We start from the raw sequence: 16,483 nt of genomic DNA, 5'->3' as shown, positions 1-16,483 counted from the left end.
GAATAACGCTCTGCATGGATGTAAATTCATACATTTCTTTCAAAGTTTACCTATGTATTACAAAAAGTAATGGGTAATGTACAAAATCTATTTACATGTTTAAATTTAGCATCACAAGTTCTATTAGGATCACTTATTTTGTTCCTTGTGCCAAAACATTTGTAATTTTGTAACTTGGTATATCATACAGCTATGTTCTTCGTTTATTGTGTCTAATGCTGTTTTAATGATATGTTGTTTGTATTTTCCCTACTGTAGAGTAGAAGACAGTGTACTATGTATAAATCCATTTTTTGTTTACAAAAGTACAAAAGGTACATTAATTTGTTGCTTTACATTATCTCTGTATTTTTTTGTTCTTTGTATTAAGATACACCTAAAGCATCTGTGGTAGATGTGGGTTAGTTAAAAGTTATTTAATTTTAAAGTAATGATGTTTACAAAATTGGTAAAGCAATACTGTCAAAGTTCCTTTCTTTTAAAATAATGGTGCATACATCAGCAAGGCAATACTGTTACTTACCATAAGTCCCTTTATACGTGTTGTAGGGATGAATATCACTTGCATTTTAGTGGGCTTGTCATGTTGATGTGTAAGAGCATGTTTAGTTTGGTGAAGTAGGTCTGATAAACCTTATGTAGGATAATGGTTGTTCTTGGGAATAACTATGCCAGGTTGCTGACTACAATTTTGGTTGTGGAACTTAACATACTTAAGCTATTTTATTTTTTACTCCTTATACTGTATATATAGTCCTTAGCAAGTGATAATTACTCCCTAAATCATGTACCCAAGGAAGATTTTTCCCCCCCATCTCCACCTTTTTCTGTCTTCTTATACGGGTTATACAGAAATTTTCATGTAGAATTTGAAAAAAATTGAGACTATATCAAGTCCTTCTGTAATAAAATGAGTTAAATGGCTTCAACTAGTATCACCATTTCTTCTCTGTTTAGTTAAACCAGGTAGCTGATTTGTTTGTACTGCAGAATATATTCTTATGAATATGAGTGAATTCAATCAACCATTCAGTAAGTTGTTTTTGATGATCTTATTTTTCTTTTAGAGACATATGCACAAACGCCTGTTAGATTATATTTGTGAACGGATTGCTGAAAATCCCTCATGCTTTGATAAGTGGGCTACAGGAATGATCGTTACATTTATTAACGGATTGAGTATTTCTGATTATAGACCTGATAACTTTCACATATACGAAAATTGCATTGCTGATAATCTGTTGAAATTTACTGTAAGTAACTACTTTTGTATTATTATAATAATTTACATTATGACTACTATATTATTTATATACAAAACTACATAAAGATTTATATATATAAATCTGTATATATATATATATATATATATATATAACTGCTATATTTATTACATTAAATTAGATGTTTTGTAAATTTGTAAAATTTATAAGGGCTGGGCAGCTGGTGTAGTAATTAGTATGCTGTCTTATAGATCAGTTGGTGTTGTTCTGAATGATCTGGCTAAAATAAAATTTTGTGATAATTAAAAATTCACTGAAGTTATATATAATCATTAGAAATATTATCTTCACAAGAATTACAGAAAAATATGTGTAACTTTTGTTAATGTAAAAATCCTTTTAAAATTTATTTAATGAACAAATGGTTAAGAATTAACTATCTGTTTTCATCCTGTAAGTTCAGTTATTATAAAATTTTGGGGACTGTTCTGTTTCTTTTGTAATAAAAGCTCTTCAAACCTATATTTGTTCATTCATTCATGCACGAATAATTGCTAATGTACAAATATATTGCACCAAAGCAGATCACTAGATCACTCTCTAGTATTGCATCTATATCTCATAGTATTTTATATAAAAAAAAATAAATAAAATCTGTAAATATTATATAATTTTTTTTCAAACGTTTGTGTAAATAATGTAGTATTTTTTAATATACATTTTGGTATAATAAACTGCATTTACAAAATTGAAGAAAAACTATAATATGTAAGAACTTACTAAATATAGATTACAAGAGCAGAATTTTGGTTGAATTTGCAGTAAATGTATTTTATAGTTCAAAATTGAAAGTTTTACCAAGTTTTTAAAAAAGAGTTTCTCCAGACTAAATTTGCATTATCATTTTAAAAATGATAATTTTTAAAATTATCATTTTAATGATTTGATAATGGAAGTAAATTATCCTCATTGCTATTAATTTTATTATTATTATTTTTTTTGCAGAATAAACTGGAATTACCATGGCTTAGAATTTGTTTGGATTTATGTGTCCTGGACTGTTGGTCTCATGAACTTTGTAATATTGTTCTTGGTCAAGACTTCCTAGGTCATTTTCTTAAAAGAGGTGTGTAAATCTTTTAATTGTTTTAAGACATCTGAAACGTTTTTTTTTTTTAATTTTTTGTATGTTTCTTTTGTATATTTTTTAAATGTTGCTTTTTTAATTTTTTATATTTGTTTTCTTGTTTTACTTTCTGCAATTGCTCAAAGTTAAAAGTTTCACAAATTTTGAAGAAGTGTTTGTCAGCCTATGCTTTGTGTTTGATTTTATAATGATAGCAGAATCCCTTCTCTCTCAAAAACAAAAGACTGATGCATGAAGGTGTGTACTCTGTATAGTCCAGTTATCTTCAGAAGGTATTAATTGATTCCATTTTGTTCTTTCTTTCTCAACACCCACCACAACCTTTGTTTTATAATATTTTTCAATTCTATTATATTCATACATGCTGCATATTCTGCCTCATTTCATTTCAAAGACAAACTACCACACCGTATGTTAATTTTAACATTTATTTTAATCATCATTTCATCAGTTCTGCTATTTAACATGTCCTTACACATCAGTAGCCTTCCATTCTTTTCTATTTTTAGCTAACTTTTTGTATCAACATAACTTCTTTTTACCTTAATATCACCGAGCAGTTTCCATCATCGTCTTCCTCTCCCTCTAACCATTTACTGTACCCTCTAAAACAACCTTTGACAATCCTCCTTCCAAAGCACATGTTGTCCAGCCCTGTTTCTTTTTCTTTCTCCAAAGTCCGAAATAGTGATCTATTCTTTCCCATTCTTAAAACCTCATCATTATTAATTCTTTCCACTTTGTCTTTTCCCATCCTCCACATTCACATTTCAAAAGCTTCTAATTTTATCATCTTCCTTTCGTAAAACCCAAGTCAATGTCCCGTATAGTAGTACAATCCATACAAAACATTTGGCAAGTATTTTCCTCAAATGTCTATCAAGCTTACTACACAACAAGCTTCTCTTTCTTTTGAAAGTTTCTTGTGCCATTGCATTTCTAGTTTTTATTTCCTTTGAGCATCTTATATTATCAGAGATAATGCAATGCTTCTAAGATATTTAAAGAACTCTACCTGTTCAATTTTTTTTCAGCTTTTCTTTAAGTGACTTGGTATTTTCTGCTAGCAATACCATGTCATCAGTAAATCTGATGCATTCTTTCCTTTTCCCACCAAAACACACACCTTTTCCTTTCACGCACTTTCCTATGATCTCCTTAAATGTTAGGCTAGGTGAAAGACAGCATCCCTGTCTTAACACCTTTTCCAATCTTATATTACTCCATTTTGTCATTTCCCAATTGAGCTTTCACACCTTGTTCAAGTTACAAACTACTTGTTAGCCTACTTCCTTCCAGTTAACACCGTTATTTTTTAGAATGGTGATTAATTTATTTCATTGTTCTTGATGAAAAGCTTTATCAAGATCTATGGAAACATGATATATCCCTTTCTCAAAGTACCTTTAACTAACCGTTTTCAGTAAACCAATAGCATCTCATATATCTCTTCCCTTCTGAATTTCAAACCTTTCTTCAGAAATTGATTTGGAAAGTCTGCTAGATATCCCGTTCATATTCTTCAGAAGCACTTTAGCTTCATTAGACAACAAAATTATTGTTTGAACTCCTTACACTTGATTACATTCTTTTTCTTTTCAGGTAGTATCATCACAGTTGATTAGAAGTCTCTTGGCCATTTACCTTTCTCATAAATCTCATTACACAAATATACAACTTTCTTTCTTTGTTCTTCTCAAACTTTTTAGAATTTATATCGGTAATTCATAAAGCCCATAGGCTTTTCTGTTCTTCATTTCATTCAAAGCTTTTTCCACTTCCACCTCCAGAATATGATAGCCATTTTCTTGACACACTCTTACTTCTTCCTCTAAGCTAACCTCATTTGGTTGGTGTTCTAGGTCATACAGCCCTTCTATGTATTCTTTACAGAAATTCTGTAAAGAATTTTCACAGAAATTCTTGAGAATCCCTGGCTGTGGTCCCAAATTTGTTTTCACTTTCTATTCTTAATGCACTTCCTTTGTCTTGAAACCATATCTGCTTGGCCTCTCCATACATCATGTTAAATTTTCCTTCTCTCTCCAACTGTTCTATCATATTACTGTTTGTTTTCCATCTAATTTGTTCTTGCCTTCTCAACTTCCTGTTTTGACTCGTTTAGTCTCTCATACCTTTTCATCTCTATGTACATTTTTCCATCATATCTTTCTTCCATGTTCTGTTTCATGACTTCAGTAATCCACTTTTTCTTTTATTTTGCGTAAACCGTATTACCTCTCTAGCATCCCTTTTCAGACTCCTTCATCCTGATTCATTTTCTATCTGTGTCCTCTGTGAAACTTCCACTCAGCTAATAATTCATGAATATTCCTTCTAATTCTCTAGTTTGTGATTCCTCGATGAGAGCTTCTGTGTTAAACTTTGCGGAAACTGTACCTCTCATAACTCTTTTTAATTCAGCGAGTACATCTGTCACAACCAGGTTATAGTCCAAGTTAACTTCAGCTCCTGGGTACACTTTTGTATTTTTAAGACAATATCTGTACCTATTCTATATTAATATATGTTCAATCTAGTATACTTTCCCTTAAAAAGAGAGGTCCAACTATACCTTCTTTTGTGATTCTCAAAGTGAGTACATCCAAGTATCAAAGAGTCTTCTTTATAAAAGTTCACTAAACTATTTCCCCTTTCACTCCTCTTGTCAAGTCCATAATTTCCAATTACACCTTCTTCCTTTCCTTCTGTGATTACTGCATTCCAATCTCCCATCACAATAAAAGATGTATTCTTCTTTTCCTTTTGCATGATTTCTTGTAATATATTATAGTACACTGGACGAAATGATTCCGGAACCGATTTAAACTTTCTCCATACTTAAAATCTCAATTAAGAAAATCGGTTTGCGCCTCCATGTTGGTTCGTCTGGATAACCAGTTAGAAACATGGAGATTTCTACTGGTGAACTAAATCGGAATCACCTCTCTGGATCACATCCAGAGTTGTAACTCGGGAATTTATTCCCACCCAAGGCTGACTTGCCTTTGAAAGTCAAATATGGAAGGTCTTTTAAGAAAAAATCCACCGTCTGGTAAATACCAGAGAAGGCTGCACTCGGATCCGGTGGGCAGCTGCTTAAAAGATAACAATGAATCGGAGCGTTCGGAAACACCCAAAAACAACACAACTTCAAAATTGAGGATAAAACACAAGCAAATTAACTACATTGCCACTCACAACATTAATTCTCTAACTCAACCCGGCAAACTAAAAACTCTAACAGACATAATGGACAAACAAAAAATCCTAATCGCAGGACTTCAAGAAATGAGAAACACCGATCGAGAGCTGTTTGAATCTCAGGGTTACAGAATTTACAAAGGAATCCCCGGGAAACGTGTGATGAAGAATTGCCCACAGTTCGGAACAGGATTTGCAATCAATCTTAAAATAATTGACTCAGTCGTAGAATTTAAGTCTTACTCCCCCAGGATTTCAACCTTAACCCTAAAATCAGCCAGTAAATTCTACACCATAATAAATGTCCATGCTCCCACCATTGACAAAAACAATCTTAAAAAAGATAGAGAAGAGATGGACAAATTCTGGGAACTTCTTGACCAAACTGCAAACAACATAAATAAGACCCACACCAAGATTTTAATAGGGGACTTTAATGCCCAACTTGGTAAAGAACGAAGATATCGTGATATTATCGGAAAATGGCCTGCCCAGAAGAAAACTAACAAAAACGGCCAAACACTTGTCGAATTTTGCAGAAACCATAATATGATCTCAAAATCCACCTATTTTATGAGAAAACCAAACAAATTGAAGACTTGGAAACACCCAGATTGGAAAAAAGGGGAATGGCAACTCGATCATGTTTGCATGGACCGGAAATATCACAAGGAGATTTATAATGTAAAAGTCTTGAGAGGAACAGATACTGGATCGGACCGTTACTTAATTAAAGTTAAAATAAAATTCACCCCCCATAAAAAGAAAAAATCCCAACCTAAAAACAAAAGAGCTTATGATCCACATAAATTAATAAACAATGCCATCTTTGAAGAAGCAACAAAAAAAATCAAATTAACTAATAATTTAAAAGAACTGACATCCCATCTGAAAGAAATAGCTGAAGAACTAGCCCCTATAAACCCAAGAAAAAAACACCAATGATGGAATGAAGAATGTGACAAAGCATTCAAAGACCGACACCGGGCTTGGATCAACCACCAAACCCAGAAAACTGAAGAATCTAACCATGAATTCATCAAACAAAGGAAAATAACTCAGAAAATTATAAGAGGAACCAAACGACAAGCCCAAAAAAACTTGATTCAGCAAATAGAAGAAAGTTCCAAGAAAACTAACTCCCGAGACTATTATAAAATTTTTGGTCATGCTCTTCAAAGATATGAACCACCCACCCTTATGCTGAGAGGAAAAAAAGGAAATATGGCCCACACCAATAAAGAAAATGCTGAAATTTTGGCAGAAACCTTCAATAGACTCCTCAACTGTGACGACTCCCCAGAGCTTTTTGAAATTGACACTGAAACTCCAGTTAAAACTTCACCAGTAAATATCAACCCGCCAACAATTCAAGAAGTTCTTGCAGCCTTAAATGAAATAAAAAACTACAAAGCAAGCGGAGAAGACCAGCTTTTCGCAGAACTCTGGAAACACTCATCAGTTTATTCAGTCAAAACTTCCCTACATCTATGCCTCGTGAAAATATGGAACGAAGAAAAACTTCCAGAACACTGGACCACAGCCCTCATTCATCCATTACATAAAAAAGGGGATAAAACTAATTCGGAAAACTACAGAGGCATATCTCTCCTGGATTGCACATACAAAATCCTGTCGAGAATCATATACAACCGATGCAAAGACCAACTTGAACTGGAACTTGGGGAATACCAAGGGGGATGTAGGCCATGGAGAGGTTGCCCAGAGCAAATAATATCCCTAAAACTTATGATGGACTTATATAAAAGACGGAAAAAACAACTAATAATCACCTTCGTCGACTTTAAAAGGGCCTATGATTGTATACACCGACCATCCTTGCTGAATATTCTGAGAAACCTGGGCCTTCACCCTAAACTCGTAAACATGATAAAATTAACTTTAACCAATACCCAGTCCAGAGTGAAATTCAGAGGTGAACTCTCTCAACCCTTCTACATAAAAACTGGATTGAGGCAAGGAGACGGCCTCTCACCACTCCTTTTTAACTGTGTCCTCGAATTTGTCATGAGAAAATGGTATGAAATAAATCCCAAAAATATAAAAATGGGTACTAAGAAAAACTCCATCACACTAAATTGCCTAGGATTTGCAGATGACCTCGCTCTTTTAGCAAATAATATTCAAGAAGCCAAAACACAAATCATGAGCCTTCAAAACCTAGCACAAAAGTCTCTTTCGAAAAAACTGAACTAATGGCCATAGATCCTCTGGTAATAGAGCACATTATGGTAAACAATCAGAAAATTAAAATAGTAAAGCAATTTAAATATCTAGGGGAAATAATAACTTATAATTTAAATGAAAAAGTGACATGGCAAAACAGGACAAATAAAATGATTAAATCCTTTTTGGGATTTAATCTTTTTTAGAATTAACTTGGTCAACATATAACAAAAAATGCCTTTCTGCTAAAACAGAACTTAAACATTATAAAACTATAGTACAGCCAGAAGTCACCTACGGAAGCGAGACCCTTTTCAAAATCACTCAGAAAAACCGAATTGAAAAAATTCTGAAAATAGAGAGAAGAATTGTCAGAACATGTATCAATAAAAAACACCAAAAAGAAGGCCAATGGTGGATTGTGCCAAATGAGGTGGTGTATCGAGAAATAGAGCCTGTTACTGATACTATGCGGAAAAAAAGAATCTCTTTCTTTGGTCATCTCATAAGGACACCGGAAACAAGACTGTCAAGAAATATCATTGAAAAGCTGTGGTTCCAAAAGCTAGAAGTAGGATGGATCAAAGAAATTAGAGAAGATATGAAAGAATTGGGAATTTCCCTGACTGACCTACAGAATAAAACTGGAAAAATTACAAAGCTAAAAGACAAAAGCATTAGATTTAAACAAAAGACAGACAAACGACAAAATACAACGAAGAGGGTGTTTACGGATGAAGAAAAGAAAGCAAGATCTGAACGGATGAAGAAATACTGGGCAGCTCAGAAGAGTAAAATAACACACTTTTCTCAGATCCAACTAAAATTGACTTAAGTGGTCCCATGTTGGCTGTAAAAGCATAATAATAATAATAATAATTATAGTACACTTTTGTTTCTTCACTAGGATGTTGGCTTGTTGACATGTAAACTTGAATTAATATAATGTCCTTTTTTGCACTCGTTTATTTTCATAGTCATGATTCTACTGTTTTTATAATCCACCTTAATTATTTTATTTTTTAAAGTTTTCCTAATTACAAAAGCAACTCCCAGACTTGCACTCTTCTGCTTTTCGCTATAAAAACACTGATATTCTTCACTTTAAAACTGTGTTATTAACCCCCCTTCTTACCTTGCACATAGCAAGAAAATTCAAATTATTTTTCTTCATTTTTTTGCCTTACATTTTCCAATCTCCCTGACTGTAAAAGAGTGTGAACATACAAGTTCCAATTCGCATTCTTTTAGCTTGCTTTTATGATGTTTCCATTATCTTATTCCTCTGTTAATTACTACCATGCTTCAATGAATTTCCCTCTCAGAGATCTGATTAAGGTGATATTTTTATCTCCTAAATGTTTTTCATGAAGCGCTGTTGCCATGTCTCTTGTAGGGAATTGTGAAAGATCTTTATGTGATTGTCTTCCATTTGCAAGTCATTGACCATCCAGTGGTTCTTCTGCATTTAGGAATGATTTCTTTTCCCAAGAACAAGGAATACCCAACCCTCTATGTGCTCCTCTACCCTACTAGGGGCTATTGACAATTTATAGAGGGCGGAGTCACTTGGCAGGCTGATTGCAGTGTTGACTCACTGGTTGATGGGGATGCCACATCACTATGTCCTTTTATTTTAATAGATTGTTATTTTGCATATAAATGCATAATACTAAAATAAAACTCTCTAAGTTATAGTGTAAGTAATAAAAACTGAAAAGAACAAGTAATAAAAGGCTAAAATGTTCTTTATATTCATTCATATTAAGGATGTTCATATTCTAAAATTATCTGTTCTTTTTATATTTCTATTCATACATCATTAATATTCTTTTCATTACCTAAATCATTCTGTATATAGTGTAGTCAGTATATTGATCAATTACATTACTGCTGCTAACACTGCCACTGCCACCACTGCTTATTGCTGCATTACTGTGTGTACATTTCACTTTACTTAAAATTAAAAGAAGTTTTATTTAAGCAGAATATTAAAATTCTAAGTTTGAAGATGTCATAATGAGTATTCATTTGCACAGATTTATTTTAAAACATCTTATGAGATTATGTCTGATTTGATTTTCTTTTTTTTATTACTGAGAGGATAAACAGTACACTATGAAGACTGCTTTGAGAGCATTACTTTGCAGATTATTTTATCATTATGGAGATAATACGGAACTGTTCCATATAAAATTTCCATAAGTTCTATAACTTCAAGTTTGCAAAATTCAATTATACAGCCCAGAGCTGTAGAAAAAGGAAAGTGAAGAGCTTCATTCTTCTTTATAGTGTATGATCTTCATTGTTTTATAGTTTCACAGAATATATTTGGAAGGTACAAAAAATATTGTACTGAAGAAAGTGTTATACCAGGTGTGCAGTTTAAAACCACACTGCTACAGACTAAACGCAGTTGTGATATGTAAAATTTTATAATGCAAATGTAAATTAAATTAAATCCTGCATTTACATTACAAAAAGTTTACATATTTACTATAATTCTACAAAAGATGTTCCAAGTGAGCATCTTGCACAGTGATAACGTTGTGTTCTAGTATTCAAATTCAGTCACCTGATGCAAAATGTTGTGAGTGCTGCTGATTTCTTGTTGAATCTTCACTTTCAGTTCATTGATTATGTGAGGATTTGATTCATAAACTCTATCCTTAAAATAGCCCAAAAAAAATCTCAACTGGAAAAATTTAGAGAACTCAGAGGCCCTTTGCTGACAGTTGGTCCTTCTTTAAAAGCTTCATGAACATGTGCTAGTGACCTGTTAGATTTGTGACAGTGTTGCTTTGTCTTGATGGAAGAGGCTGTAATTTTTTCATGATCTGTTGACTGTAGAATTCTTTGAAAATTGTATGGTACACTTCTGCATTGATTGTTGGTTATAAAATATTGGCCCCACTATACGATTACCAGAAACAGCATACTATACACAGATTTTTTCTTCATGAAGCGGAGACACAAACATCTGGAAGGAATTTTTAGTTATTAATACTGGTGTTGTATAGATGAACATGCCTGGTAAATGAAACCATGCTCCTTTATCATGAAATACAGTATTGGGGCTATCCATTCATTGACAATGTTTTTCAGAAGCTAGTTTCAGTAATTAAGACATTTTAGTTTGTCTATTCTTGTAAGTTGTTGCACAGTTGTTATATGATACAGTTTCAAATTTAAATCATCAAGAATCTTACTGCAAGATCTGTGTATTTTACACCACTTTGTTGTGGTAACTTACATATGTAAGTTTAAAGGATTCAGAACGCATATAAGCTTCCTCTATAGAACCCTTTCTTCAATCAAATAAAGTAGTTTAGAAAATAAAGTATTATAGAGAAATAAAGTATTATAAAACTGCAAAGAATGAAACTATACTGCTCTGAATCATGAACAGTTTTCAACTGACAACTGTTTGCTTTTGTACTGAATGTTGTTTACTAGAGGAAAACAGTGACAGACAACCAATAGTGATGCTAATAATAGCAGCAGCGACGGTACAGCATTAAAGATGACACTCAAATAACTGCAGTTTGAACCTACTCGGTCTAGTTTTAAGTTGCTCACCCTATATTAACCAAGATAAATTCACAGCTGCCAGAACACAGTAATATATATATATATATATATATATAGTGTGTGTCAAGCTGTTTTCATTTTAACTTAACTGTGTGTGTTTTTTTGTATTTCTTTATCATTCATTATGTGATTAATTGTATTTGGAAAATACACTATTTTCTTTCAGGTGATTATAACCTTTTATTGAAATGAAAAAGTGAGTTCTTTGATTCTGAAAATTATTTATTTATTTGGTTGGAAAGTGATCCTATTCTAAGCTATTTTGCAATACTGGAAAATTATTGGAAGATTTTTTAAATTAAAAAGTTATTTTGTAACATAGACAATTTAAAGATATTTATTTGTTTTCAGATAGTTATTTGAATTGCAATATAATTAGTATAGTTTGAATCCAACCTGATGTTTAAAATATTTTCATACTTCATATAAATTAATGTAAAAATCTGAAGTAACAAAATAATATATATTCCCATATGCGGGAAAACATTATCTCATTCTTGATAATATTCAGTTAATGTAATTTATTTACTTATCTTTTATTTTATGAAGAAATGTTTCTTGCAAGACAATTTTTAAGACAATTTTTTTATGTACCTTCTGATGTTCTAAATAAAACTATACATAAAAAAATTAAAAACAAATCTTTGTATGTTAATGTCATGGAGATTAATCAGGACCAAAAATAAGGTTACAGTAACAGGTTGATATACTAATTGAAGTTATAACAGATGTAAACTATGGTATGCACAACAGAAGGACTTAAATGAAAATTTATAAATCTTTTAGACCTTTAATACATTAAAAATCTTACATTAGTTTTTTGTTTTTCTATTTTTCTGTAGGAAATCTTGAAGATTCATCAGAATTAATTCAACTGTATCAAGCACTTGTTACATTATGTCCATCATATCAAGGGAATCTTCCATCTCCAAATCTTATTGAAGAATTAGTAACAAAAGTACAAAATATAGAAGATAGTAAAGATAGATCTCCTTTATTACCTGCATTGGCTCATGGACTGGGTGGACCATCATATGTTTATTCACAAGTGTACACAAAACTAGGACATTTTATTGGTAATTTTATATATGTACAGTTTCTCTGTTTGCTTGAGTATGATACTTACCTGCATAAGACATTTAGCTGAAAATACAGATGCAATTATTTGAAAAAATTACCCAGTTGGAAAGTTTTTATTAATTCCACTCTGAAATAAGTTGGTTTTTTTTAATTTGCTTACAATAAAAATTAAAACTGGTTTTAATTACTATAGTTATAATAAATATAGAAAATTATATTGACAGATTTGAATATCTGTGCAAAATTCAAATTTTCAAATTGGGATTAGAAATGCATCATATAGACACTTAGTGATATGAAATCTTGTATAGAGATTTAAATCAAAAACACACAAATCTACTGTTTTAATATCAAATGATGACTAGAAGCAATTAGTAATTATTAACACTAATAATTCTGAAGAAGGGATATCTTACTTGTTTTTAATCTTGATTTCTATTTAAACCTTCTTCTTCAAAAGGGAATGATTGTCTTTGTTGTACCACATGGCACAATCTTCTTTTCCATTAGAGCTATTAAAAATACAACATTTCTTGAAGCTCTTCACAACCAGATTATTTGGAATAAGATCCCATGCACTCGATATCCACTCACACTTTAAAGTGAGACTAATTTTTTTCAGTTTTTTTGTAGGAGCCATTTCATAGACTGTAACGGCTATCCATTATGGAGAAAAATGTTTTAAATTATCTTTTAAAAGTCGATTAATATAATTGAAAGGTTAGAGTAAAGCTGTCATCCAACAGGAATACAAACTTACTCTATTTTATCTTCTCAAAGTCTTTTCTTTACATCTGTCAGATGTACAGGGAAACTCCATTGCTAACATATTTTTCAATTAATTTTTAGTAATTTTTCAAATCGCCAAAACCCAAAAAATTCAGAACTCAAGCCTGAATTTTTTGGGTTTTGGCGATTTGTAATGTCTGCGTTCCATGCTTTGCTCTTTTTCTTCCGGGTCATAATGATGTACCCAACTTTCATCCTTGGTCACAGTACTGAAAAGGAAGATAGCGCTGTAAAAGTTCTCCATAACATTCGAAATGACGCTGCTTATATTCATCCATCAATTTGCATGGTACCCATTGTACACAGATTTTACGGTAACCCAGTTGCTCGATAATATGGCCTACTTGTTCTTTAGATATGCCTGACTGAGTAGCGGTGCATTGCTGGGTAATTCGATAGTCTCTTTGAAGCAAATCGTCCACCTCCTTTCAAAGTTTCTTGTCAGTCACAGAAATTGGTCGTCTGCTGCAAGGTGCGTCCTCAATTGTTGCTTTACCAGCTACACATTTGTGAAATTTCAATGCCCACCTATTCACAGTACTCCTGTCAACCGCTTTTAAATGGTGAAAAATATTCATAGGATTCACATTTTCTGTTGTTAAAAATTTGATCACTGCGTGCTGTTTTAACCGTTAAAAAGTTGATCAGTGCATGCTATTTTAACTGTGCTGACATATTGACCATACTCAACTCCATTTTAACTGCTACTGAAAACAAACACAAGTGGATTTCAATGCATTATTGCAGGTTTGTAGAGGGGGATTTTAACCTTCATGTGCTACCATGCTCAACTCAATAGTACCTTTTGTCTCTGTGTAGCACTGTGCGAAATTTATCAGCTGAGCCTCATAACATTAATGGCTACAATTTTAGTTCTAGTTAATCCATCTCTTCAAAAAATAATGTAATTTTACTGTGAACAAAGTATCCTGTAAGTAAAATCAATACTTTATAAATGTTTATTAAATCAGAATATTCAAAAATTAACATTTTTAGAAAAAAAATATATACTGCCTATATTTATTGAATATAAAATCTATTCTTGAAACAGAAACTTAAATTAACTTGAAACAGAAAGAAGCATTTCAACGTGAATGAGTGTAAAAAATGAAGTTTGCTTATTAGAAGCAAAGTTGTGTGACTGTTTGTGTACATAGGGTGTATAGTTTACAGTAAAAATAATATTTATCAGTGGATCTAATATCGAGTAAGGGAAAAGTTGATTTATATGCAGCTTAATGGGTTAAGATATAAAAATTGCAGATAAAATAACGTTTTTTTTTTGTTTTTTTAAAAATTAAATTAAATTCATTAGATAATTGAAAAATTATTATGTGAGTGGGTTGAGTTTTTATTTTCTGTGTGGTACATGAACAAATAAGTATTCAGACAGGAATTGGGACAATGAATATAGTCTGTTTAAATTTAATAGTATACTGGATGTTTGTAGAATGACATTTTTTTGTAAGTAGCAAAAAGTATTTTTGTGTTTGTCTAATTATAATTATGATTTTTTTAAATATTTCTTGTTTATTTATTATTTTTAAATAATAGATCATGCAGTTGTAATGCGAAAAGGTGGTTATTCTGTTTCTATAAATAATAATATGGAAGATGATGCCAAAAATTCTATTTTTGTTGAAAATATAACACTTCCTGAAGATAGTCAAATGTAAGTAATTACTAAATTTAAAAATATGTATAATTTACTTTAAATGGTTGATGATACATAAATACTCAGCCCATCATTTATCCATGAATATTTTCATAGCATAATTGCCCTGATTACAATTTTTGCTCACAGATGCTATTTACCTACGAGTTGTAAATTATTTTTTAAAAAAATTCCCAGTTCTCACATCTCCATTTTCAAATATTAAAATGTCATCAGCAATTTAATGAGTTGTTACAATTTTACCTTGGATCTCATGGCCTTTTATCATCTTGCTCCATTTCTGTGAACTTATCTTCAGTTACAGCTTTAGTGAAATAGAATCATCTCCATATTTGACACCTACATTGGAAAATTTTCAATCAACATATCATTTCTGATTTTTTGTTGTTGAAGTTTTATGGAGTTTCCTATAATTTTTGATTGTGTAAAGCACTGTTTGTAAGATATAAAATATTTGCAAATATTTCTTTTTGAAAACAGCTTCTTAGAATTACAAATTTGAAAATAAAAATTTCTACTGTTGCTCTGAATGTAAAAGAAAATTTTTTCCCTGATAATTTTCATGAGAAATTTGGAAGAAGAATGTACAAAATATATTTAAGGTATTTTACCATTTGTGATAATAACAATGTATTTCAAAAAAAAAATTATGAAAGCGTAAGAATTGCTTTGAAAATAGAAGTTAAGTGAAATGATTGAAAGAAGAGATCTCTAAATCAGATCTTTCTATATTTTTCAATTTGATATCATATATTACATTATGACGCTCTCTACTGCATAATTTATATTGCACTTGATTAAATCTTTAAATTGACCAACTGTTCCATTTCAAAGAAGACAAGCTGATCAGTGTAGATTAAAATGAATTTGTAATTTTAAAAATATAATATATATATATTACATAAAGAAACAAGCAAAATAATTATTCAGATAAAATAAATAACAGCTTTTTCAAGATATATCAAATTGATATTACCAAAAATGAACTTCAACTGAAGATTTACCCAACACTTTCCTTATCTCTTTGAAACTTTTCCTGAACATTAGTAATTGCACATTATTATGTATGTGTCAGCGTTTACTTAGTACCCAACTTGAGTTTAAAAGTAGTTATTTCAGTAAAAAAGTATTTCAGTAGTTTTGAAAATTAAAAATTTAAAACTTGATGATTTTTTTTTTTCAGAATTCTGATTATATATATAACACCAAAATGTTATACAATAAATACAGAAAGAATTGAAGGACATGTCAGATTAAATATGAATACATTGGAAGCAATGGGATATTCTGTTGTACATGTAATGCAGGGTGTTTGGGAAAATTTATTAGATAATGAAAAAATACCGTATTTAATGCAAGCATTGCAGAATAAGTGCCAAAATCAAGAAGATATTGCTGCTACACGGACATAGTAATTTTTAAAATAAAATTAAATAGGTAATTAAATTATTTTATTAATTGCCATTGTTTTATTAATATAATTTAGTCTGTTTTATTTTAATTGTCTATATGTGTTTCATGATATAAAATTCTTTTTTCTAATTCTGTTTTAATTCATTTTCAAAGAATTATAATTCTTTTATTTAC

General features: G+C 31.1%; 1 protein-coding gene across 4 annotated transcripts in view; it reads left to right on the top strand.

Annotated features, from left to right (window-relative positions):
* Nucleotides 1-16,483, top strand: part of LOC142325180 (FAST kinase domain-containing protein 2, mitochondrial-like) — a 57,120-nt gene that overhangs the window by 19,064 nt on the left and 21,573 nt on the right. For all 4 annotated transcript variants that reach the window (XM_075366603.1, XM_075366602.1, XM_075366604.1 and 1 more), the window contains exons 5-9: nucleotides 1,068-1,253; nucleotides 2,229-2,349; nucleotides 12,195-12,428; nucleotides 14,776-14,893; nucleotides 16,080-16,333. In XM_075366603.1, the coding sequence (XP_075222718.1) occupies nucleotides 1,068-1,253; nucleotides 2,229-2,349; nucleotides 12,195-12,428; nucleotides 14,776-14,893; nucleotides 16,080-16,308 (888 nt within the window). In that variant the 3' untranslated portion in view covers nucleotides 16,309-16,333. The remainder of the gene's footprint in view (nucleotides 1-1,067; nucleotides 1,254-2,228; nucleotides 2,350-12,194; nucleotides 12,429-14,775; nucleotides 14,894-16,079; nucleotides 16,334-16,483) is intronic.

The sequence above is a fragment of the Lycorma delicatula genome, chromosome 5 (assembly GCF_047948215.1).
Source record: "Lycorma delicatula isolate Av1 chromosome 5, ASM4794821v1, whole genome shotgun sequence".
Classification (NCBI taxonomy): domain Eukaryota; kingdom Metazoa; phylum Arthropoda; class Insecta; order Hemiptera; family Fulgoridae; genus Lycorma; species Lycorma delicatula.
The sequence above is the reverse complement of the archived record's forward strand: the minus strand, read 5'-3'. Positions and strand labels throughout refer to the sequence as shown.